Source organism: Parambassis ranga, chromosome 24 (assembly GCF_900634625.1).
Source record: "Parambassis ranga chromosome 24, fParRan2.1, whole genome shotgun sequence".
NCBI lineage: Eukaryota > Metazoa > Chordata > Actinopteri > Ambassidae > Parambassis > Parambassis ranga.
The window spans coordinates 11,869,952-11,896,922 of NC_041043.1; the positions used below are offsets into that span (position 1 = coordinate 11,869,952).

Here is a 26,971-nt window from a genome sequence, read left to right on the forward strand (position 1 = left end):
ACAAAAAGCAGAAAATCTCTCCTGTCTCCTGTTTCTGTTTATACCCCTATGATGCAGCTCTACATGTGCACATCTTATGCCTCCAGACACACTATTTATATTGCATTCATATTGCATCCACCGGTCGCACTATCCATAAGGTCAGCATGTGTGACTGTGTGACTGGTCTGCTGTGTGTACTGCCGCGTGTATAACAGAAACATCAATGTTTGAATCCACTTGTGCACAACTTTGTGGACGGCCGAATGTGTGCGTGCATGTTATCAGCATGGTATGGTGCTGCAGTGCATATGATTTAGTCAGTAATTAGGGAATAGAGACGTATCCAATTATTGGGGTTGTGAAATATCACCCTGTCTCAGTATTTATTCCAGCACTGTCTGCACCCTGCCTTATTATTACACCAGCTGCATATATGATTAGGTGTGTGTGTAAATGAGAGAATGAGAAAGAGTGGAGGGAGTGAAAAAAGAAGGAGTACAGTATATGTGTGTGTGTCCAGAAAAGGAGGCATCTACAAAGGAAAGTCATTTCTGCTCATTGTAGATTATAGGTGGCAGGACCACATGCCCCTAGGAACTGCAGCCAAAGCCAATGCTGACAGTCTCATGACACAGTGTGTGTTTATGTGTGGGTCAGTAACACTGCTCATGAAAAAAAAACAAGCTTACATATATGCCACTGCTATGTTTCTCTACATGGAAACACAAAGAGAAATAAATGAGCTACACACTCAGAGCACAGCTACAGTGTACTGGAAGCCAATCAATCAGTCACATGCTCTCATATTGGATGGAAGCGTGTAAGACGGCTGCATGGATGACTGTGGGTTTTTCGACTGTGTGTGGGTGAGAGTGTGTAAATATGTACAATCACAACTCACTTGCTCAAAAAAGCCGGTGCACTCTGTCCGTCATCAGTGGAAACAAACAAACAGGGACAGCTTCATGTCAGCAACTGGAGAGCTCCAACCATCTGGGAGAGGAGAGAGAGGAAAAAAAAGAGATATATGCTCTCTGGAGCACTCCAGATGCTGCCATAAAAAAAAGAAAGAAAGAAAAAATAGAAACAGATTTCTAATGCAGAGGTAGACAGTCACTCCATAGAGAGGGGCCTGATAAAAATGGCAAGATGACTATCTGCTTTGGGCATCTGGACGGATGAAAAGAGAGACATCACTGCAGAGTGGAGATGACATACATTTTTATCCTGCACGCACAATATGCACAGATAAAATATATTATGCATGCAAAAGTAACTCATATGATGATAAAATTTGATATGCATTTCATCCCAGACATATTTTGTTCCATAAAGACACAAAGTAAAATATTACAGACTTTGTATTAATCTCCCTGTAGAGTCCTTTGTTTTGCACACAGACACCTGCCTCCAGCCCCTCCCTCTACAGACACACATGCTGAAAGATATGAGAGTGATGCAGTGAAGCTGGTTGAGCATGCGGAAATAATTTACAAGTTACACATGGGAACCAGAGGATGAAAGCTACTCTTGTATTCAGTAAGGTGTGAACCATTTGTCATGTCCTGCAGTAACCGTGTGCCCAACATGATAAGGGTGCTGCTTTGGAGCATTTTTTTTTTTGGAGATAGTTGAAATGTTTATAGCATCATCAGAACTCCTACTCTCATAGGCTCCTCATGAGATATGCAAGTTCTTATCACTGGTGACTGCTTGCCTTGAACTTACGCGCGGACTCCACTGATCATGTAGAGAATTCCACAGCTCTCTGACAACAAAAACCATGCCACGGTAACAGCCGCCTATCGCCGCCAGCCGCCCTGCGCGCACCTGATTGGATCATCCTATTGACTGGCACAGTACTTGGCAGCTCCTATTGGTTCGCCGCTAATGGACCCGTGACTGTGCTCCAGTAAAACACATAGAAGGCGGAGCTTGTCGCCTGAGGCGGAGCTCTCCGTGGTACTTAAATGGAGCTGGTGCTGTAAGAAGTGAAGTACAAGCTCTTGGAACAGCCGGAGCGGCCGGTGCGCGGTGCCGAAGAGTGAGGGACAAGTGTGAGAAGAGAGAGAGAAAGAGAGAAAAGAAAGGAGAGCAGGGGACCGTGCAGCCCTCTGTACTAATGGACAATAAGGATATTTAACCATTTGCCTTGGGAGCACACAGGTATCCTCTTTCCCCACCACTTTATTTTTTTATTTTGCGCTGTGCGTAAAGACTGAGAGGCAGACTGGCCTTTATTTACAGTAGGTCTGTTTCATACGTCCTTTTACGCAGCAGCTGCTAGTCTCCTTTCCTTCCTTAACAGCCCGCTGGTATTAATGATTGACTGTGTGTGTGAAGTCGGCAAGGGGCAGTGGATCATTGATTGTGTTAGTGTACTCTTTCGGCTCAATAACACAAGAGACCTCTTGTCTCTCTGTAAGGTGACTGCTGGGAAGTGTTGATTGGTGTCTTCTAACACTCTCTCATCTTTTCAGCTGAAAGACTTAATTCAGCCCAGCGTCTTCTTGCGCATCATTTTACAGCCTCTCATTTTCTCTTTCCTCTGCCCCCCCTCAGCCACCGCAGTCCATGCCTCTGCCTTGCCAGGTCATTGATGGGAAATCAACTGGATCGGATCACCCACCTCAACTACAGCGAACTGCCCACGGGGGATCCGTCCGGGCTGGAGAAGGACGAGCTTCGGGTTGGCGTCGCTTACTTCTTCTCTGACGAAGAGGAGGAGGTGGACGACCGCACTCCATCAGACTGCGGATTCACCAAGGACCACAGCCCAGCCGAGGAGGGACCTTTCTCGGTCAACGAGGTGGAGTATTCAGCCTTCTGCTCACAGGAATGCATCTTCTCCAAGCTGCGGGAGAACGAGGACTTGAATGTGTACTCGGCCAAAACTTTGCTGACTATGTGCAAACCGGGGGACCTGCTGGAGCTGGTGGCCGCAGCGCAAGCCCCCCACTGGGCCATATTCGAGCAGGACGACCAGGTCATTCACCTGCACAAGGGTGAAATCCGCAAGGACAGCCTGCTTGAGATCAGCAACGGCCGCTACGGGAGAATAGTCAACAATCGGTACCGTTATCGACCACTTCCACCCGACCTGGTGATGCAGAACGCAGCGGGACACCTGGGCCTGAGCAGCGAGGAGATATGCTGGACCAACTCGGAAAGTTTCGCAGCCTGGTGCCGCTTTGGGAAAAGGGAGTTCAAAGCCGGGGGAGAGGTGCACTCAGCGGAGCAGCAGTACTTCCTCAAAGTGCATCTGTCCGGCAGTGGGGTGCACACTCTGGTCTTTCGCAGCCTGGAGGACATGATCCGGGAGAGAAGGCGAGTGGACGCCAGTGGAATTCTCAAAGAGTTGTCTTTGGTTAACGGTGGCAAGGAGTGATCAGGGATTCCGTTTGATATCGTCTCCTCCACCCCTCCTCCTCCTCCTCCCTGCCTCCTCTCGCCAAGGCGCACGGACGCACACTTTTGCGCATACACAAACGTTACTCGCACACACGCACCCAAGCACACAGACGAACGCGCGTGCAAGGACCTGTTGGTTTTGGACTCTGCTTGTCTGCTTGTCTGCTGTGTCTGCTGTGGACCCCAGGCTATGTGTGGACCACAGACGCACTGTGGAATTTCCAGCATATTGCAGAGTGTTGAGAAATGAGAGAGCGCGGCCATATAAACAGACAACGCCCCTTCAGATTAGAAATCGTGCTGAGTGAGACACATGATTTCTAATAATCCCGTTGCCCCGAAAAACGAAAATCACCTTTTACAACCCCCCCCCCCCCTCCACATAGCGCACATGGCTCGGTTTGGTTTCTGTTTAATTTCTCTGGATAATGGAATTGGCCCCTTCTCTAAAGGGTGCCTCTGCAGCAGACCAGACGGTGAGACCGGGAGAGGGAGAGATTTGGGAGGGATGATGGGTGAAAGATAGGATTTTGGGATGGCTCTCGAAAAAGTCTCCCTTCTATTTTTTTACTGTTAGCTTTAAAAAAAAACAAAAAAACAAAAACAAAACGGGACAGACAACAACACAGACCCAAGCCACTGATTCATAGACCTCTGATAGTCCCAGCTGGCTAAGCAGTTGCCTAAACAAAAGCATTTTTTGGCTTGATCAAGCTCCCCTTATTGCCATATCAAAAAGTGTTGTCATTTTACAATGCTGTCATCCTGCTCCCCAGCACTGGATGTATGTGTAAATTGTATTCATATATATTGATTTCAATTTGAGTCTCTTATTTTTGTATTTACGTTTAGTGGATTTAACCCTGATCTCTCTTTTTTTTTGGTTGAAATAAATGGAGGTTGAATATATAAAAAATAAGAACATGGTCTATCAGGTGTTGTTTGGTCTCTGACACACACACACACACATACACACATATATATAGATATATAAATTATTGATGTTCTGGGGCCTCCTGACCTGCCTGGAGCCAAAAAAAGCTTCATGTGAGGTAGTAAATTGGTCATCTGCATCTAACCCATAAAGTTTTATGAAAAATCCATATGTGATCTGGGAGCTACAGTATGTATGCAGCTGTGCAGAGTCAATGGGAAAACACAGTATTTAGCCACAGGCAATAATTCCTTGTGTGCCATGTAAAAGCATGCTGATCTCTGAGTCTATGTTTTTCCAGGCATCCAATTTATGCAGGCATGCTCAGCATAGTATTGTACAGCTGCTATAAAAAAGATGTCCTTGACAGAATGCATAGCAGGATTGTGTGTTATTATTGTGTGTTATTAGTGAGCTTTATGTCTGGATTGATGTTAATACTGTGTTTCTATGAGGGTCAGACAGTGGCTTGATTTTCTTATGGAACGTGATCTGCTGCTTCAGTCATGGTTGGATGAGACACCCGGTGTAGATTTATGGAAAAATGTTGTTGTGATGTGTGTCTTTGTTGAGCCTAATGACTCCCTGTTGATTAAATGTGGTGGGGATGAAGAGGTGATGTGGCACACAGCTTGTGTGGTTTGGTTGAATCCTCACCCTCAGGTGCTTCATGTTTTTAGCTGCGGTGTGGCCATGAAACAAAAAAAAAGAGTGGTTGCAGCTATAGCCAGCTGTAGAGGGGTAGCAGACAAAGAGTAGGTGTGTGTGTGTGACAAAGAGAGAGAGAGAGCATAAGCCTAGCATGCTTGCAGGCTTACTTGCAGCATGTGTGTCTGTCTCTGGGGGAGGCTGATTTTGTTTCCGTGTAGGAGATGTTTTTTTTTTTTTTTGTGCACCGATATGCACATTGTGTGTGTCTTTTTGAATGACTTTTACACTTCACACAGGTTGTCCAAATATTTGAATGTAGTAGTCTCTTTATTATCTACCAGCTTGTATAGCTCTCCATTGCATTCCTGTCATAACCACAAGGCACAAAATCGACTTTTTAAATAAGCAGCTGCCTGAAATAGGCAGACGTGTGTGTTCCAAACATGTTCTCCGTGCTAACAAATATGGAATCCATGCACACATGCTGTCGCTGCTCTTTCTCCCTGCTTTCCCTCACTGACGGCTGTTCTGTGCATTTTGAACCAACTCAATGTTAAACTGAGGTTGCCTCAGGTGGGTGATTATGTGTGTGTTCGTATGGGCATGTGTGTGTGTGTCAGACATCCCCAGTGAGTTTGAAAAATCAGGGTAGTGGGGCAGCCAGTGTTAGAGTTTGTATGTGTGTTTGTGGTCTGTGACTAATAGGCCTCTGAGAAAGACATACTGGTGTGTGTGTATGTGTATGTGTGTGTTTGTGTGTGCTCCAGGTACACAATGCACAGCACATTGTTAGCTGGAGGGGAGACTTTTGCCATCTGACATGACACTTTCGGCTCTGTATACCACATATATATGTGGTTAAAAGTGTGAGTCCAAATTACCAAAGCTGTGAGGCTGTTTGTGTGAGTCAGTGTGTGTGTGTGTGTGTGTGTGAGACATATGCTGTGTGCATGGATAGTCATGAAGATCTGCATCCTTGTTTTCATCGGCAACAGTGTGAAAGTAAACGCTGTTACTAGGGAAACTCCACACGCTGTCATACAGTATATCCACAGAGGTCTTGTGTCTGCATGCATGTGTGTGTGTGACTATGCATACCCTCCACAGCTCAAAGCTAGCTGTTAGCCTTAATAGCTACCCATGTAAGACAAACACATGACAACCAAGTCTCCCTTCTTTCTCTTTCTCTCTCTCTCCCTCTCACACACACATAATGCTACACCAGGGACCATCTATTGTTCCTTTGGCATAGATGTATTCAATTCACATTGGGGTTTGTCTTCTGTGTGTGTGTGTGTGTGTGTGCTTCTGGACAAAGCAGATCCCAGCTAGCAAGCTGCCAGCTAAATCAGTGGTCTCAGAGGAGATGTTCTGGGGAGGAGGGAACAAGACAAAATATCCTGTCTGCAAGACGCCTTTAAGAGGATCTCCCTCTAATCTAGATACTGGCCTGGACTCCCAGTAGACTTGAATATCTTTTTTCCTTTTCTGCCGCCTTTCTTTAGGATGTTCCCTTTATAGAAAAACAGCACAGCTGCTGATGTAAATGAAGCAGTGGCAAATGGGTTACATGCTGCTAAAACGTTGGTAACAGTGGTTTCCTCCAAACATCTGTTGGAAAAATGCTTTCATACATAACATGCTGTAATACTGCGTTTGAACCCACACATACGTACTGACATTTAAAACTGATTACACGCTGCAACACACTTATAATTTGAATTACATGGCCAGCGAGGACAGCTTATCTGTGCCCTCAAAGCATCGCCTTTGTGGGAGAGTGTATAGGTTTGAATCCTCTATACAGTTAGTGTTTGGATAATGGTCCTTTACAGCAATGATTCCCGTACTGTGCTCTTTTATTTTCCTGTGAAAACACCCAAACCAACCATGACTTGATCCTATACTGAGCCCTGCTCATTAATAAAGGCAGTGAGGCACACTGCTGCACAGGGTTATATGTGGTGCTTCCTCCTGCTCTATAGAGCAACATATCTGCAGATGAACATCATCCTATGAAAATCCACTGTTTATTCTGGTTTAATAATGTGTTTTAATGCAATTTTTCCACCTTCCTCGTCTGCTAGTATGTAAGGGTCTGCAGCATTAGTGTTAGTGTGTATCGTCACCCCTTCCAGACTTCTTTGTGGACACATATAGGTTCCATTACAGACACCATTGTAAGAATAATGCATTTTTTGGCCTTACCTGTTGAAAAGTAGAAAAAGCACTATGTGTCGAGGAAGATGCTTTTTGTGCCTCCTTCTTCCCCATGTGGAGGTTGCGACTGCTCCCACCTTTTTGACTGCCTCTAGGAATCACAGAAAAAAAAACATGAGCTGTAATTAAGAACATAAACCAACAACAACTGTTTTTAAGAAATCTTTTCATGAATTTTGTTAGTTAGCATGGTTGTTCGCTGATCAGTGGAAGTTGACCTAATTTGTCTTCAAAGAAATAACACACAGTCTAGAAAGTGTGTGTGTGTGTGTGTTGCCCAATGCAGTGAAGCTTTGCTTATCCTTAACAAGCAACAGAAGGCAGGTGGCTGAGGACTCACTGCTGATAGATTTACAGTGGAGCTTCCCCCCACACCTGCATGCAAACATTAACCTAACTGACATGCAAATAAAGAGGTTTGTGTTCAAACAAGGTCCTTTGTTAGTGTTGAAGGTGAAGTTAGTTTCATTCAAATGACAGTTTTTGTTGTCACGGCAGTTGAGTCTGTTGGAAGGTGACATTTCTTGTCATCAAGTTTAGATTTACCATAAATATTTGTATTTATTTAACAGTCAGTTGTGACAGATGTATTTAAGGAAAGTGCCAATATCACATTTTACTACATTAACAACAATTCTTGACCTGTGGCCATAAAATCACTATATCCTAAGTATTACTACAGTGACAAAGTTAAAATAAGTCATTAATGTCTGATCCATGTTAATGCTGAGCTACATTAAGTCACAGCTATCTTACCATGTATCACTCTTAGGAAGTAGACAGCAATAATTATATTCACTTTATATTGTTACATTGTTCACTCATATAGTGTTTTGATTGTTAAGACGCTCAACTTATAGCTCTAACCTTGGATGTATCTGGCATTGGTTAAACCTAATTAAACCTACAGTGATCTGCAAAGAGCTACTTGGCCAGATCAATCCCCAGAGTTTAAAGGAATAGTGCTGTGAAAGTGCTCACGACAGATTTAGCTACATTAGCTAGGAAGCTGTTTTTCGTAAGTACTCCGAAGAGAAAAAAAAATCTAGGAAAATTATTTCACAGTAAGTAACTGAATAACAACAATTATGAATGTGTGAATGCTAAATCTGAGCCACAATCTAGAGGAATAGAGGTGTAATGTAGTTTAGGATGGGAGTATAGTACTAGTATATTACAAGTATAGTACTTGTCGCCATGGTCAATGAAAATGGCAACCACAGAAATCATATGAAATCATATATGCTTCCGATAGCATAAATGTAACCACGTGTCGTGTGCAGGGCCTATATTATCAACCAACTGTTGCTGTTTGTGTGTGTGACTGTGTGTGACTGTGTGTTTTATCTCTGGTCTGTAAACATCTTTACCAAGTGACAAGTTCTTTGTATAGCAATGTGTTTTGGTGAATTCTTTTAAAAAAAAAAAAAGACTCTTTCAGGTGATAAAACAGTAGCGCTCCCTACAGCTCATGCATTTTGTATTCTAAGTGCAGGTGTTCCCACTTTTGGCTGTGCTTCACTGGGTTTGGGGAGTGAATGGCCTCAGGATATATGTGCTCTGCAGCAGCAGCAGCAGCAGCTGCATCGCTCTGTCCTCAGCGCCTCTCCACCTCTGTCAGTGACTGCTAAATGTCAGCACAATAATGCTGTAGAGTACCTTTCATTCACTTGCATGTACTGCTTTGAAAACATTATATGTTTCCTCTCAATAATAACCTGAGGAGCAAATCCAAGAGTCAGGTATGGTGGGGGTGAGATATTTTGTGGATGACGTTTTGCTGCAGAAGTAATTTCCAATTCCTCTGACAGCGCCATGTTTCTTTCATTTTGTAAATGTTTTTGAGCACATTGGTTTCTTATAATCAGTGTTTTACAAAGCTGCTGCCTTTTGCCTTAAATCAGCTCCATTTAACGGCTTCTTTTTTTTCTTTTTGTAATTACTGTGCATAGTTTTCCAAAACACATTTGTACATAATAATGAGCAATTTGGCAATGATAAAACATTCATGCAAACTGAATTTTTATGAAAACATTCTTATCAAGAGAGCGTGGTTTGAATTCATTTTATTAATGATAATGAGTTGCTTTGGTTTCCCCTGGAGGAGGTCAGGAACTAGCAGGGATTTGGCTCAGGCACTCCAGCAGGTCTGCCACAGGACGTGACCCAGGCCTGGTGAAAATGACAAATGTTGTCAGTTCACCCTGCTTGCCCGGACTCTGTGTGTGTGTGTGGCGTCATCCTACACCTCACGCCTTAACGAGTGAGAAGAGAAACTGCCCTCAGGCTGTGGCCCCGGTGCAATCACAGTTTGATTAATGAAAGACCTTACATAGCCTCGTCTTTCCGTCTCTGTGGGTTTAACCCTTCTTAAAAAGTCACAGCGAAAGGTTACTGTAAATGTCATTATGAGCATTTCACAACTTTCCTTCCGCTAAATGTCATTCTCTTAACATTTTGTCGTGCTATACTCCAGAGTGTTTTCATACTAAAGGTTTATATTTTACCATTTCATAATGTAACACTTGAAAATGTGTCTGTTTTCACACTGCTCAACATAAGCAGATTTAAAAAAAAAAAAAATGTTCAACGCTGCAGATGTTCCTGATAATCTCTCCTTCCATTTTTCCTTATCTGAATAAGATTTTGCAAGTAAAGCAAAAAATTAAGCTTGTAGCCATTTGACAGTCAGCGTGTGGCCCTTTAAGAGGAGAGAGGTTAGTGAATAAGCATGAAGCTCTCAGTCAGGCCCACAGTGCAGTGTGTGTGTGCGTGTGTGTGTGTGTGTGCATATTTACAACCTCTGCTTGCTCCAAGTGTGTGAAGGCAGAGCAATAAAAAGAAATCTCAATATTTATTGACTCTCTGTGCAAAAGGACTTTTGGAGCCTGAACAATCATTTACATTAACCAGCAGTAAACACCAGTAAATACACAGCAGGTTTGTAGATAAACCTGGAATGCAAAGTTGGAGTAAGTGTTTTGTTACATTGCAATAAAGTGCTTTAATTGTTTGTTTAGCAATGATTAAGATCAGTAATCAAAACAATTGGTCAATAATCAACACAGGGGACACAGGAAGTTGGTGCTGATTTCCTGCTTTCTGTCAGAACTGTAGAATTTCCCTGATCAGAAAAAACTATTGGTATTCATAAAGGACACTTGGTCGAATGCATCTGCTAGATATGACACACAGTTGTGTTTATGCTAACAGACCAAATGATTGTATTTCCCGATGTCATCCACTCATGGGATAAAGCTGCAAAAGTCCGAGTTAGGAGGCAGGATGGGTAGGCTGGTGGAACATGCAACACAGTGGATTTTCACTCAGTAGTTTGGGTTTTCAGTACCCCTAACACCGTGAGCTGTTTTGACTTCACCGCAGTTAAATTTAGTGTTTAGTTACAGCTGAATTCGGCATTAAAAATGACCATGAAACACATTTTACAAGGAAAACTGTTCTCGTCCCATGGTCATTATTTTCGCTCCCCGCTCCCATAGACAGAAGAGTTGTATTGTACTGTATATATAGATGTCTGCATGTAATGAAATGAATGAAATAGAACACATTAAGCTAGCACAAATACGGGTGAACAAAGTCACACCTTACACCTTACAGGTAAACTCTAGGTTTCAACATAATGCTGGTCCTTTAATAACTTCAGCTACACAGACAAACAACCACAAACATCTGTCAGAAATTAAGATTAATTGACTATAGGGACATTTTAGGAGATGATACATATGACTACAATGCACAGAGCCACTGAAGGACAAGGACAAGAACTGATAAATGTACGTAACCTGTCCGGTCCATGGAGCTAAAAGTTTGTCCACAGCAACGACGACGACATCATCATCATCATCATCATCATCAATGTCAAAATGGCGACCACTCAGCGCCTTTTTTTTTAATCTAAGCAAAGAGAGCACAATCTCCAGGAGCCAAATCAGGTGAAGAGTGCGAGTTCAAATCCACATTTCTGGATGGAAGCCATCTGTACTCAGGCGGTGCTGACTTGCAATTTTCCAGAAATATCACAAAAGGTATCGAACTCAGGGCTTTCTGCATAATCACTCAGAGCTGAACTCTTCAAATGAAATTGGTGCGTAGAACCCACGCGGATAATAAAAAGACTCTGATACATCTTCATTTTCATCATCTGTTTACTTAGTATATAGATTCTCACTCTGTATATGCAGTCTGCTCTGCACAGATATGGTAAGAGCGGCATTATGAAAGGAAGCAGGCATAAATGAATATTGACTATTCTGCTATTATAAGCATGTGTCTATATGTGAAACGTTTAAGGATAAAGATTGTGCACACACACACCTCCATCTTCAGGGCTGAAGAGAACTACATGATTTTTTTTGTATATCATGAGTTTGATCCGACAAACTGCACCACTATCTGTAATCTAAAGACATGTCCTCTATTCAAAATAATACATACAAATACCCAGAGGATAAAACAAACAACTTTAATAAACACTATCAAAGTCAGTCATGCTCTTCAGTGATGAGCGTATGGATGAATAGTTTGAGAATAAATCATTGCTCGCTTGTCAATAACACCGGTGACACTCATCTATTAGTGTTGATGCTGTTTAATGGAGCCTAATGAAATTCTCAGTGTAGAGCAACATCCACACACACACAACCAGAGAAACTGACGAGTGCTACCTTATGAAATTATTGACATGTAAACACCTCCGCCTGGCTGCAGCACAGACATAGATGATCAGCCTTTAAGTAGCCTTTTTGTGTCCTTACTTAACGCCTGTCAAGAAAAAAAAAATCTTTCAGCACTGCGCCCTAGAAAAACACTAAATGGCTGCCGTTCTGATAGTTTTCTCTCTTTTTGATTCCTCCGCACTCATTTCCACTCGCTAACCTCTTGTCTCCTCCTCCAGTCTCTCACATTCACCTCTCTGTGACCAATGTGGGTTTTTTTTTTTTTTTTTTTCAATCCTCACCCACCACCGCTGCATCATAGCAGACTCTGGACAGGTTGTGCTCTCTGGCTCCATCTCTTCTCCTGTCTGCATGCCTGGAAGCAATAAAGCACAGACAGGATGAACACTTCTCAATGACTTGATTTTTTCACATATTATAAGAAAGCACACTACAGCTGGCATCCGCAGGAGCAACTAAGCAGGACTTACATGTGTTGTGTTCAGGCACCAAGGGCTGGGAAATAAAGCCTACAGTATACAGTTAAACAAATGCAGTTCACCCCACAGCCTCTAGGGGCTGGCCCCAAAAAGTCAATCCCCATAGACTACTGAGTTGAAATGTCAGCCCGTCTTCAGCAGGAAAACATAACATGAAGTTGAATTTCAGGGCTTGGAAACAGTGTGTTACGAACCTGTGTGTGTGTGTTTTCGGATGGATACAGGTGACGTCATGGACGCTCCATTCATACTCATTATGAACAGAAGGGTGAGAAACCCGGAGAGTCAAGACAAATCGTACTGTCAGCCTTAATCGAGCTTTGCTCAGGACGAAGTGCACTTTGAAACACTGCCATGGAGACGGCCATGTGTATCATGATTTGTAGCTGCGCAGTTAAAACGCAGAAGAAGACGTAACGACAGCAGTGACATTTATGAGTTGACTCATGGCAAGAATAATTCTCCAGACAGGTGACATTAAAGCACTGCAGAAGAAGAAGAAGGTAAAACAAGATAGAGTAATTAATTGGAGCCAAATATCAAACAAACAAACATTTGAGAAACATTATGTGATTTTGTTTTTATGTATTAATCTGAGAAGTCAGTCTGATAATTGATCTGGTATTTTCATCTGACATGTATCCACTGCACATCTAGATTCCTGGTGTCACCAGTCAGGATGTTTAGATTGGAAAAAACGGATGAATGGAAACCCTGTAAGGTTACAGAGATGCTTAGAAGTAACAATATCACACTACTGTGCTAACATGCTAATGACAAACAAGAGTGATGTCACTATATTTACCATGTATGACGGCATACCATGAAACGGATGCTGCACATCTTTCAGGTGTAACACACACATAAACAGTGTGTGGATGATCTTGGAGAGAGAAGTCCCTGTACAGTGTGTCACTGTCATTGAAGTGAGCATAACTTATATTTGTAGTTTTAATAAAAAGACAGTGACAGTGATGGACTGTGGATCTGTGCTGCTGGTCTACTCATCAGTATTGTGTATTGTGTAACAGCTCACCTGTTTACAGTGCAGTGAAGCATTTACACTTTTAGAGGCTCTAACATGAACATGAAGTTTCCACAGTGTGGTGCAGATTATCTACAGGTTGCCTCTCCTTTTAATTTTGGTAGACACATGTATTGATTCTGCTGCCCTGTGCCGAGCCACGGCTGGTTTACGAGCGTGTGAGGGTCGGCTGCTCTGTGATGCAGAGCTAGATGGACCTAATCTGAGACCATTTAGATGCTCAGATCTGGCGGACACCCTGCGGCGTAGCAGGGCTAAAAGCAAACAATCAGAATTCATCAAGCATGGGGCGAAGCTATTATTAGTTCCACAACATGTAACTCACAGCTCAGCAGTGTCTGTTGTTAGATCCTGTTTACCTTGTACGCATCTATGTCTTCAAACATTGGTGCCCTCAGATGGTAACACATGATTTTCTGCTTAAAAAAGGGAAATAAATATGAGAGAAATGGATGAAACATGGAATAAAAAGTCACATTTCCTTTCACAGCATACCTTTAAATCACCCATACAGGTAATAGATTTTTGAAATTGATTTTACTTTTGTAGTAAAGAAAGCAATTCACTTCTACTACTGTCCTTTCCTCTAGGCTAAGCTCTCCCACTCACCATTCAGCAACCAGTGGTCCAATAACAATAGTGCACGGAATCATGAGCATTCACAATATGCGTGTGCCACTGTATATATATATATATATATATATATATATATATATATGTGTGTGTGTGTGTGTGTGTGTGTGTGTGTGCATGTGCTGCAGATGTGTTTGTGCATGAGCTCATCCATAAATGAGTGTATGTGCAAGACAGAGAAAAAGCATAATCTGCCAGTAATGGAACATGAAACCGAGCAGAAAATTGCAAAAAGAAATGACTCCAAGGGAGGGTGTCGGCTCTGATGAAATAAAGCCCTTCATGTGTGGCCTAATAAAGGCAGTGAGAGGGGCTAATGCCCTCTGTAATCACACCTTTACTCTGATACATATAAAGGGGATAAACACACACACACACACACACAGGGTCTGAATATTCACAAGTGGCCTAATGGGTCCAAGAAAGTGAGATTTTGTTCCCTCTGGAAGCAGCTGTGTCAGAAATGTTTCTAGAATTAAAATATTTGAGCAAACAGGTGCTCATGTTTTATAATATTGTATCAAACCAATCATTATATATAATTATGATATAGTCTGTCTATTAAATCTTCCACTAGCCCTCATAATTTAGGGGTACAATTCATTTTTATTAGATACAGGCACTTTGCCAAACCTTCAGGTTTACTGAGTCGATTAATTGGATTAAATCAATTCAGTAGACTGAGACATTGATTTTTGAATTTGGCAAATTATCTCATAATGTCAACAAACAAATACTAAGATGTCATCTGACTGTAGCTAAAACAATCAATGCAGTCTGCATTTAGCTATATCGGTGTTACTGAGATGACCCACATCAGTGAATAATCTTCAGGTTAAATATACATTTATTATTAAAGTTTCATATTCTTCTGACTATAGCTTTCAAATATTTTATTCAGTTCCTAGGGGGAGCTTTCCCAACACACTGGAAGGTGCAACCTTGTGAACATTCTCCAATTACCCTGACTTCTACCGGAGAGGATATCATGCAAGTCATTATAATTAGAGCTAAAGACTCAGACTTGGTGTGATGTTTGCAGGATTTTGGCACAACCGGTGTGTGCTCACCTGGCTGTGGTGTGGGTCAAATGTGTTGTTTGTTCAAATGCTCAAAAAATAAATGCCTTTAATGGTGTGAAAGGGTGTGTTTTAAACCATCCCACAAAACCTAACCATGAATTTTTAATGCCTACACCAACCCATAAGTGAAAATGAAAATAATGGGATGTCTTAATGGTCATCACACACACACATACAAAAGCAGCAATCCCAAGAGTCACTTACTACCCCCGCCTCATCTCGGCAGAATTTGGCTGCCATTGTTTACATCTCGTGGCCATATTGATAATGTAAGGAGTCTCTGTTTCCAGATTAGGCGATTATCTACTACATTTGCTGTTTATGTGAGAATTTGTGTTTAAGCATATTGGCAGTTGAAGAATTGCACACTTTATTGCTTACCATGGCCCTGACTGAAATATTTAACCTAAATTAAATAACCAGCTGTGTTTTTTTTGGGTTAAAGACTTGAAGCAATACAAAAACCACACACTCTCTCAGCTTGGACTCACTCTTTCAGGTGCTGAAATCGACACAAGCGGAGATGAATTCCACCTACAAACGTCTGTTGGAAGGTTAAAAGTGTGCTGCTACATTTGTAGCGCCTGCCCGGCGGCTCATCAGTACTGGGAGGCGAGGGTGCACGCCGATGATGTTTCTCTACATGGGGTCTTTGCTCTTTTAACCCTCCCCGTCTCCTTGTGTTTGTACGGTGTCATTAGTGTTGATGGGGCAGCTGGAATTGACACAGCAAGGGGGGAATATGAGGTTCCCAGTATGAGAGTTGGACAAAACCATATTCAATCGCTATCATCCACTGACCTGCCCTTGACTTGCTGCTGCTGCAGTGAATTCGTTAAATGACCCTGTGTCAAAGAAGATTGGTTGTTCTGGACAGCTCCTCTGTGAATAGCTGAAAACAGTGTGAGCATGTGTTGGACTCAGACTGTCAACCTACAGTGGGTAAATAAAGGTGAAAAATAGCAAAAGGATTGTTTGCAACCATCTGGCGGTGGCAGTTTCTCTATAGCTACAGATGCAACTCATATCGTCCCAATGGGATTCCAGCCAGCCAGCCAGCCAGCCAGTCCCTCAATGGTGTGTGGTGGAGCATAGATAAAACCTTATTCTGATGCCCAAGAATGGAGGAGAGGTAAAGAGAGAGAGAGGGAGGAGTAAAATATTGATGAGAAATGTGAGCCACGAAAATAGAGCGGCTCTGCATTTCTAACGAAGGGTAAAGGATGCTTACAACCACGCACATAAAGCAGGGTGTGACAGTAAAGTAGACGAGTAAATCACATATACACACATACATAATGGTGTTTTGGGGTAAAAGCATGATTCAGCAAAAGAAAAAATTCTCATCCACTTCCCAGAAGTGCTTTTCAACAGTCTAAAATAGTCACTGGCATTCTTCCAAACTATTATTTTTCCCCCCTGTAATATATTCTATGTGGCTATCATAAAAAAAACACAGCACCCTCTTTCATTATGTGCAACCTGGGGTCAACTCCAAACACAGTCAATATAACTGTATACACAACAAACAAAAAAGGGAACTGAAACACGCCTCGACCTTTAAGCAGCACTCAAGAAAAAGGGCATTACAAATAAATCAGTTGGTCTAAGGTGAAAATTGTGTCTTAGATTTACAGAAATTGTTAAAATTATATGTTTAAGCATTAATAATATGCTCAGTTTTCACATAAACCTCAAGAAAATCAACATACAGCAGATGTGACCTTAGAATTCCTTTAGCAACAGAACCTGAGCACACTTTTTCAATGATGGAACGCTGGAACAAAAACAATAAGTCACAAAAAGTCACCGGAGCACACATACACACTGTGATGAAGGAGCAAAATTCCCAACCAGCACCGGCCAATTGCAGTTAATTGCGTTAGCGAGTGACTTATTGGGTTAGATTTTTTTGTTGTTGTTGTTTTTTTTCCCCAGCAGGATTTTGGACCGAGAGAGGATGAAGGACAGAGAGAGAGAGAGATAAAAACAAAAACACCAACCTGTCACGGAGGAGCAATTAACAGGTTGATTAACTCCTAACCATTGCTAGCTTCTCCCCAGTGTGTCTCTGTGTATAGAGTGTTTTCGCTTGTGTGTCTGGCTTATAGAATAAACAGTTTGGACACTGGAGATCTTATTCAAATGTTGATAATAGTCCAAATTAGTCTGGACCCGTTTAAAATTGCTGCACACACCGATGATAAGCAACTTTCTCAGGTCACTGGTGCTGTTTTCTGCTCTCCTTATCATCTCTTCAGCCTCTGGACAACTCGTCTAAGGGCAAAAGTCAGACCTGATTGGTAATTCAAGGAAGTAACCCAGATAGCAAGATGTCAGCCTCTAGTGGCCCACATGTAAAATAGCAAATGTGTCTCCTTGGGCTAAAATGTGGCTCAGTAAACACTGTGTAATCTGCCTGTGAGCCAAAGGGTAAGAGGCACTGGACACGCTGGACAGGTTACCAGTTGATAACAGGGCTAACACAAGAGACAAACAACCAGTCACACTCACACCTACAGCCAACTGAGAATCTCCTACGTCTACGTTTGGAGTGATCAGTCTGCCCTGAAAGTCCTCGTTGTGGAGAGGATGGAAGCTGTTCTCCAGGATCCCCTGCAGCTTAGGCAGCATCCTTCTGTCTGACACTGCTGTTAAGGAGTCTAGCTCCGCCCCCACAACATCACCGGCCCTTCTGATGAGTTTATTGAGTCTATTTGTGTCTGCTGCTCTCAGTCTGCTGTCCCAGCACATGACAGCAAACAATATGGCAACCACAGACTCTCAAAACATCCTCAGTATGGTCTGGCAGATGTTAAAGGGCCGGAGCCTCCTCAGAAAATAGAGGCTGCTCTGGCCCTTCTTTTAGATGGTTTCAGTGTTCTTAGTCCAGTCAAGGTTACCTGCATTGTTGTCAGTTTCTCACGCTGAAGAGCCGGCTTGATAGTGTTGAAGGCCCTGGAAAAGTCAAAAAATATGACCCTCACAGTGCTTGCTGGCTTGTCCATGTGGGTTTAGACACGGTTCAGTAGGTAGATGATCTTTAACTCTCAGTTGGGGCTGTTAGGCGAACTGGAGAGGGTCCAGGCGAGGCCTAACAGTAGGCCGGAGCTGTTCCAGAATGAGTCTCTCCAGGGTCTTCATGATGTGTGACGTCAGTGCCACCGGTCGGTAGTCTGAGGAACCACTGGGCTATGCAGGATGTCTTCTACAGCACAGGGACCCTCTGGAGACTCAGACTCATGGTGAAGACCTGGTGAAGCACTCCTCAGCAGCACAGACTTTGAGAACCCGAGGGCAGCCTTGCTGCTCAGCTATTTGCTCAGCTGTCTTCTAACCTGGAAGGGTGTGAGGAGTGCAGACTGGCAGTGCGAAGGTGGGAAGTGCACAGTCAGAACAAGGCGGTGCAGGTTTCAAACAGCCAACAGATTTATTTAACGATTGCTTTATTACTTCCCCTTATTTGCTTGGCAGTTCAAATAATCTAATGGACTCATTTTTTAGGGACCATTAATAAATGGTAGTTACTCTCCATCACTATAAAGCTGTATGTGACAAATGAATAATAATTTTATTTATGAAATTAAAGTACATTTGCAAATGGTATCCAGAACCATATCCAGACAGACAACATTGTCTCGGACGACAGCGAGTCTAATCCATCACTCCTGGCTTACTGTAGACCTCAGCATTTAAAACTCTTAAAGGATCATTTACTCTGAGCGTGACTCATTTTTCCCCATATAAAGAATCTTTCAACCCTCAAACTGACTTGTTGAGCACACTCATGATAGATCCTAGAATGATAGGATGACTGGTTACCTTAGCAACCTCACACCTTTTAGGTGCCTTTATATCACTGTGAGAAAATATTGGAGAAAATGAAAGGCACTTCTACTGACAGGCGGCAGTCAGACAGACAGCACGGACAGGCAGGTAGACAGACAGGCAACACTTGTATCCCAATTAGTCTACAAAACCCAGCTTCAAGAAAGATAAAGATAAAATATATAGATAAAAATTCTGGAAGAGCAGACGAGGAGCTGCAAATCATGTGCTGAAAGGAACAATGTGAGCATGGTTTACTCAGACACGTATCAACGTCTCTTCATCTTCTCCCTTAGTCTGTCAGTGAAGCCTCCTGTAAATTGATGTGATGCTTTAAAATAGTTTACAAGTATCAATACGTAGTATAAAATATAAAATGATGCTGCAGAAGTAATCAGAACATCAAACCATCTGAAGTAGTATGTTTGCTAACAGCCACGTAAACGTACATTTTAAACAGCCAGCTTGCATTTCAGACACAGACACTGCAGTTCTATAAATGGCCACTAGAGACTGGGTCAAAATCTCATGAGGAATAGAATAGAATTTACTTAGAATAGAATATACTTTATCAATCCCTTTGGGAAGGTCCCTCAGTGAAATTCGGGAGGATGTGTGCTTTGAATGATATGTGGATGCACCCTTTATGACCTTTCAGTCATCTGAACTGATGATGGCGCTAAACAAAGGTGTCTTAATGTGTTTCCACTGTGCTGGTGTGATTACTCAACATGTCCTAATTACAAAAAAAAACTATAATACACTACGACTACACTAACTCCCAATTATTGAACCGATGGCCAGCATAGTTCACCAGATGAGTATTGATGAGTATTTATTTATAAAGAATTCACAAGGAAACAGTGTATTTGGGTGCAGACTGAGACTCTGTGAATCATGTGACCTGGGCTGAGCGGATGAGGAGTCTTGAGTCTATGGTGGAAGGTGGACTTGGACTGGAGGTGTCAGCAAGACGAACAAGAGAGACAACGAGGAAGAGTCCAGGTTTTTCAATGGCTACCATGGCGACAAAGCCTACTCCTGTAAACAAATAGAGATATGGAGAGAAAAAAATGAAAGAACTGATCAGCAGCTATATTTCAAATCACTACATCAAACCTTTGGACCTGAGTTTTACAACATGTATAAGATTAAAGCCGTTGGCTGTGTCAAGACAAAGTGCTAATTGAGATGATAATGCAATCATAATGTTGTTTTTGATTGTAAATATAATACAAAACACGCGCACACACACACACACACACACACACACACACTGACTCCCTCTCTCACAAACATACACACATTTTCTGAATACCCTGTGGAGTACTCCAGCGTGGCTCCGCTATAAATCAGACGGCTTTCACAGCCTCACCACCTGGCAAACACCTGATAGGGAAAGAAAAAGGAGCGAGGCCCAAAAGAGCAAATGCAACAATAGATCAGGTCTAATGAAACAACAGATACAAGAAAAGGAGGGAAAGGGCAACAACGGGAAGGCGATAAAAAGCCAAAGTATACAATGTACATCTCCGTTATTTGAAGCAGGAGGAGGACAACTCCATTTCTGAATTTACATCTATTTCCATAATAACCGTCTCAGCTCAGATTATCATGCTGTTTCAGCCAAGAGTGTAACACTGCATGTGTGTGTTTATCCCTAGAGAATCATGCACATTTTCTGAGGTGTGCCATTTGTATGTTTCCTCTTGATTGAGAAGGATGCTCCCGTCATAGTAATGAATATTGATCCCTGCACGGAATTCTTCTCTCCAGTTGAGATTGAAGGACCCTTTAGTGAAGCTGGATGTCTTCCAGAACACAGGTCCTTGGTTTGAAGGATTGTTCCACGACACCCTCACTCTTGCTGCCTACATTGTGTCTTCACATTTTATACGGGCCGATTCTCTTTTTTTTTGCCTCGGGCCAAGATTGTAGTGCACTGTCCTGATGGGAATGCTGCATTCACACTCTGCAGCTCTGCACTCCCCTTCAACCGGTGCAGGCAGAGAGCTCTTGTAATGTGATGGATTCATATTAATTGAATATCTTATTACAATGGGGCTTCTTTTTTTAAAAAGATCTGCACAAAAGTAAAATAATTACACATCCATATTAATTTCAAAGATTAAAACTGCACAGCAGCAGTGCATGAAAATCCTTCTTAAATCTCCCCAAAGCTCCAACACTGTACTTTTACGCTGCTAAAATGGATCACATTTAGTCTCTCTGCTCTCCTGACATAGTGACTTCAAAGCCTTTTCCTGGGAGGAGAGCTAACAGTATAATTAAATCTAGACAGATGATAGGAGAGCAAACGCCTGTTAAATGGCCATCTTATCTTCTCTGGCCTGACAAACTGTCAGACCCTCTCCTCCATTTGTACATAATAGGATGGTGAAGGCAACGACAACACAATGATAGGTAATTGTGAGGAGGTGGGTGCTTAGCCGTGGAAAATGTCAGAAGCGACAGTGAAGTGAGATAGATGGATGAAGTCCTGGTATGTATAGAGCACACTAAGAGGAGCAGAGGGCATGAAGGAACTTTTCGCAGCATATTCTAGACAGTTTTTTTTTTTATCTTTTTATCCAAAAACACCACAACAAGGGTAACATGAGATAAAATCTGTCAGATAATTCAAATGAAAACAAGACCAACCAAACATGGGATCATGACACGAGATTAATGCACCCCTTTTTGTATCAGAGAAAAAGAACAGAACTGATGAGTTGTTCAAAAGAATGTGTATAAATTACACATAGTAATTGAGGTCCCCCACATAAAAATGACCACACTGTGTAAAAACCATGTGACTTTTAACGACATTTCATGTACAGCAAAAGCACATTTTATGGTACTTATATTGTATCTGGCCAAAATAAAACATTGGTGACGCCGCAGACTTTCACATTCAGGAGTCTGGTGTTTGCGTTCCACAGACGACATTGTTTAACACTAATGGTTTGGTTTTCACTCATTGTTGGGGTTAGGCAGTAAACACTACTGGTTAAGGTTTGGTGTTTAATTTGCTGTCTGTAAGCATTGGACCTCTGCAATTCTATGAATAATAAAGAATTTCACTTCCAGCTTAAGCCTGAAGAGTGGTATAGAAGCGCAGAACGGCGGCCATCACTATCTGGAAAGATTTATTAGCCATCAGCAGCAGCTTGTTGCAGGTGGGAGAAGTGTGTCTCTTAAATTGTAAGTTCAGAGTAATGTTAGAGCAGCATTTGTGACCTTCCTGGTGCATACTGGAATCAACCAGATCATGTTTTACAATGTGTTTTTCAGAAAATAACATGCTTCCAGTTGTGCAGCAGGAGTAAAAAAAAAGTCACACAGTGGTGCTTTAAAGCCCCAGAACACCTCAGGTACACCCACGCTGGTGATTTCCTCACTCTTCATTAGGACTGTGTGGGTGTACACAGGCTGACATTTCCTTCTTTCTCCAGTATATTGCAATAGAAATGCACCATATTACATGCTTTTTGCCCTTGACACTATTCTTGAGAATATCTAAGCACTTACAAATTGCAACCATTAATTTGACAAAAAATACACCTGTTATTGTCAGTTCACAACAAACGTCCTTATGCCTGCAAAGAGGTTTCACCAGCTTCAGAAAATGCAGATCAGGTCAAGCCCACACTGTCTGAGGTCCTGGACAGGTTAGTCAAAGCGTTAAAACATCAGCCCAAAAGCCCACCCCCTAATAACATAGTCCAGACCTGGGCAAAGTACAGCCAGAGGTCCAGCGGTCATCCCATCTACTCTATGGAGAGACACAGTCGTGCAGTCTGCACTTTTAAAAATGCTGCACAGCTATGCTGAAATAAAGCATGCAGAAACTTCACGGCACATTCAGATCTTAGCTCAGTCATCTGCTCCTAAAAAGCCCAATTCCTGCCTGACTTTTAGAACTTTCGGAGTTGATACTTTTTAAAATCAATCATCATCTGTGCTGCTCTGCACTGTGTGTGGAGGAGTATGTTTTAACATAAAACTAAAAAAAAACACACCCTCAAAGTAGACATGGACACACACAAGGTAGGGAGAGGAGAGGACAGAGGAGTAACCAGTAAATGACAGCAAATGATACTGTGCTAGCGGTCTCCAATTTATATTAATATTTATGAAATTTTTTCTTTTCTTATGAAAATCCATGTGGCCCTCACGAAAAAAATAATTACCCACCCATGATCTGGTCTGTAGTGGAAATTCTGCACTCAGAGACTCAGAGGCATGCAGCAGCTCCACCTCTACCCTCAGCTATATTTCACAAAAAGGTGCTAATTTCAGCACAGAAAGTGTGGAAGTGACAGACAATCATCCGCGCTCACATTCACACCTCCTGGCAATTTTATCAGTTTCCCAGATTCCCTGGTTTACCAAACCTACTGAGGAAAACCCACAAAAAAAATCTCACTCTGTCACCCAAGATTACCAGCGTGTGATTCAGTGTCATATTTATTTAGCATCCGGTTTGTAAATGACAAAACAAAATATGCTGTCTCTCAAAACGCATCTACAATTGCACCATAAACACACCAGGTCCAGACACCATGACGGCAAAATTGGTCCTGCTGTTATTGCCTGAAAATGAAACAGGTCTAAGTGATACAGCAGCATCACTTCCTGGAGCATCAAGAGACAGATCTTGTCTTCAGAATCACAGCTGCAAAAACAAAACAAACAAGTTTAATGATGTGACAGTATCTACACTTGACATTAGGTTATAGTTGAGCCAGATCAGATTTAGAACCAACATTTTTGAAGCTGACAGGATGTCACACACTCATTACCAGTGAAACATTTTAGGCCGCGTCCATATCAGCGGAGTTCATTTACAATAACGATTAACAGCAGCTGCTAAGAGGCGACCGCTTGCCGTAAAGCGACATATGGATGCAGAACAACTCACACACAGTTATAAACAGACTCCAGCACGCATAACAGTGAGACCTTGGATAATTATTCACATTGGTCAATAATGAGCCACAAATCAATTTTTAATTGTGTTTGTCTCCAGTATTAATCAGACAATCGATTCAGAGCACGTCTCCGGTGCCCGGATGATCATCAGCAAGCAAAACAGCTTTAGGGTGAAAAAAAAAAAAAGATTTTATGGAGGACAAGAAGCTGCTGCAGAGAGAAAGTGAGACGAGCCTCTCTAAAAAACCCAGGGGGGGTTCTTTTTGTATTTGGCAGGCATGCACGCTGTTCCTCCTGATCTTATGGGGTCAGCAGCAGGTATGGTGTGTGTGTGTGTGTGTGTGTGCACATTTTGAGGGGCTGTCCTGCTCCATTTCAGTCAACAAGCTGATAAGAGTAATGGAGGGATGCTGACCTACCTACTGTACACTCTTTCCTCTTTGTTTAGTGTCATTTTATCTGCATTCCCACATGTCTTTTTGTCATTTCATAAACCTGTCAAAGAATATTTTATTCCTGTATAATCTCTCTCACCTTCAGAGCATATAAAAAAAATCATGTGCACCCGTGTCGCTCAGTTAGAGCTCCTTTTACCATAAAGCTGCCTGATAATATAGAGAATAGGAAGAAACAAATCCACACAAAGCTTGTAAAAATCCAAAGCAGAAGATTAAACTTTAGCAAAACTTAAAAAAAATGAAATAAGCCAAATGAACCTCCTGGGACCCTGATAGGAAATGTCAAGCGGCTTTTAAGGCACCAAGACAAGCCATTAAAAGAGTTGGCGTGACACAGCGTTTTAATATTCCATCTAGCACGCACCTTTGGAAATGTCATCGCTGCTTTTGAGCTTGGTGTGATGGAAAGGCACCCACTTGATTACAGTCATCATCCTTTCAGCCAGCCAAGACTTGAGAATTGAAAAAAAATAAATAAAAAAATGTACTTGGAAATGTACACACACACTCCCACACACAAGCGCTCACACACTTTCAGATGCAAACCGTTTAATCAAATATTCACACGTGTCAGTGCTTACATTGAACGGTAACGTTTCACACACTGAAAATATCACATCACTTTTTATATGATTTTCGTCATCACACTCAAGAGGTGTCAAGATACAGGAAGCTGGTGGCGACAATAATAAACCAAACAGACACTCCACAGAAGAAAGGCACAGCACAGGAGAGCCGCCTCCACAGGACAGGACTCAGCAGTCCATCTAAGGACGCTCCTTCAAGGTCAATGATGTACACATCATAGACAGAGGGGACAGATGGTTAAGAGTTAATAGAGGTGGTACTGCAGTGCTTCCATCCATACCCAGGAAGTTTCACACCAACTCACATGTGTCCAGTAAGCTCCGCAGCTCCCCTGCTGTCTCCTATTCATTACACACACCTGGGTTTTAACAGACACTTGGAATATCCAACACAGATCAGAACGGAGACATTTAGATCGACACAGATCCACCCACTGAGGTCCTCTACCACATATAAATGAAATGTCTTCAAGGAACTTTACAAGCCCAGCAGCCTCGCTTTAAGCTCTTGCAGCTCTTGCTTCTTTCCAAGAGTTTAAATCGAGGCAACTAGACTCAAGGATTGTTTTTTGAAGACGTTTCGCCACTCCCCCAAGTGGCTTGTTCAGTTCTGCTACTGTTCTGGTTGGGAATCTGAGTTTTATGTGTTCAGAACCTCTGTGGGTGGATCTGTGTGAGACTCACATAATCCTGCAAGATCCACCCACAGAGGTCCATCTTGAAAATGACTATGACCTGGATGAATGAGCGCATCCACACATACAACTCTTGAAAAACATAATATTGTACAAGTACAAGTAATGGTAAATTTGTCCAAGTGCTAAGCAGCAATACAAGGTGCATCCCCATCATCTGCCACACACTAAGTGTGCAATGTCAATTATTTGCTTCTTTCCAACTAGCCTGCAGCACAGCATGTGGCTACCGAATGTTTAAAATTGCAGTCCACCCAGCAGCCTCTATAGGGGCTGGCTCCAAGACCGCCTCAAAACCTTATAGACTCCCATGTTAAAATGTCCAGATTTACAGCAAAAATTAACATGTTCACAGCCGGGAACAAAAACATCTGTGGTTTCTACTGATAATTTCCTTTCCGTGTCCTTTTCGAGTGAACTTCTTTAATAACTCACTTAATACTATACCAGAACTTAAAATGACACAAAATCAGAGGGCTTTGAGTGACAGATGGATGTCAAATCACAGCACAAGCTGCCTTCATGCACGGCTGCCTGCCTGCCTCAGCTCCACTCTTCATGCTCCATCTCCTTGCCTGTATTAGGAATTTAGATATGAAGCTGCCAGCATGGTGACGGTTGAAGCCTCTCACAAAGACGAAAAAAAAAAATGGTGCTTCTGAAACCTACAGGTGACGTAAGCTTTGTTCAGTACGTTTTTGAGCGTTTTAGCTCTGAATAAGGTCTCATTAAGCTTCACTTCAAAGTATTACACTGACAAGATCCCGTACAAAGTTCTTTCCACTTCTAGCTGTTTCCATAGAGGCACAAGTCTTTACATTGCAGAAAAATAAATGTGTAAAAATGTAAAAGTTCAAAAAGTCATAAATAGCAATAATGTGATGTAATGACATGATGATTGTTCACAGATGCTTTGTTTTTGTTCTTTAAATCTTTGGTCAGGGGGAACCTGGCTAACAATACACAAACATCAACTTTAAGTTTCTCAAAAGATGAAGACGGTGCCTTAGCCGATTCTGCGTTTGTTCTTCTGAAGCCATCTCTGCTCCATAAATTGGAATAAATTGCTGTTTACTTTCATCATGGCTTCTTATTTTCCCCCCAATCAGTGAAATTAGTGCATGAAAATACATGAAGATCTGGCTTGTATTTGTATTTAGTTACTATGGCAATGAAGTAGGATGAATAAATTGATAGAAAGCTTTTACATTATTGTTTCCATCGCAGTGCTGATTGAGTATGACGATAGAGGCGACTGCTCAATCAGGTTGTAACCAGGCCAATAATCTTCATGCAGCGCCTCTTTTAGTGCATGCAAACAGAGACGAACGGCA

General features: G+C 42.2%; 1 protein-coding gene across 1 annotated transcript; it reads left to right on the plus strand.

Annotated features, from left to right (window-relative positions):
• Positions 1-1,995: 1,995 nt before the first annotated feature.
• lratd1 (LRAT domain containing 1) lies at positions 1,996-4,159 on the plus strand. The gene is made up of 2 exons (XM_028397606.1): positions 1,996-2,148; positions 2,545-4,159. The coding sequence occupies exon 2, from the start codon at positions 2,582-2,584 to the stop codon at positions 3,368-3,370; it is 789 nt and encodes a 262-aa protein (XP_028253407.1). The 5' UTR covers positions 1,996-2,148; positions 2,545-2,581; the 3' UTR covers positions 3,371-4,159.
• The last annotated feature ends 22,812 nt before the right edge of the window (positions 4,160-26,971 follow it).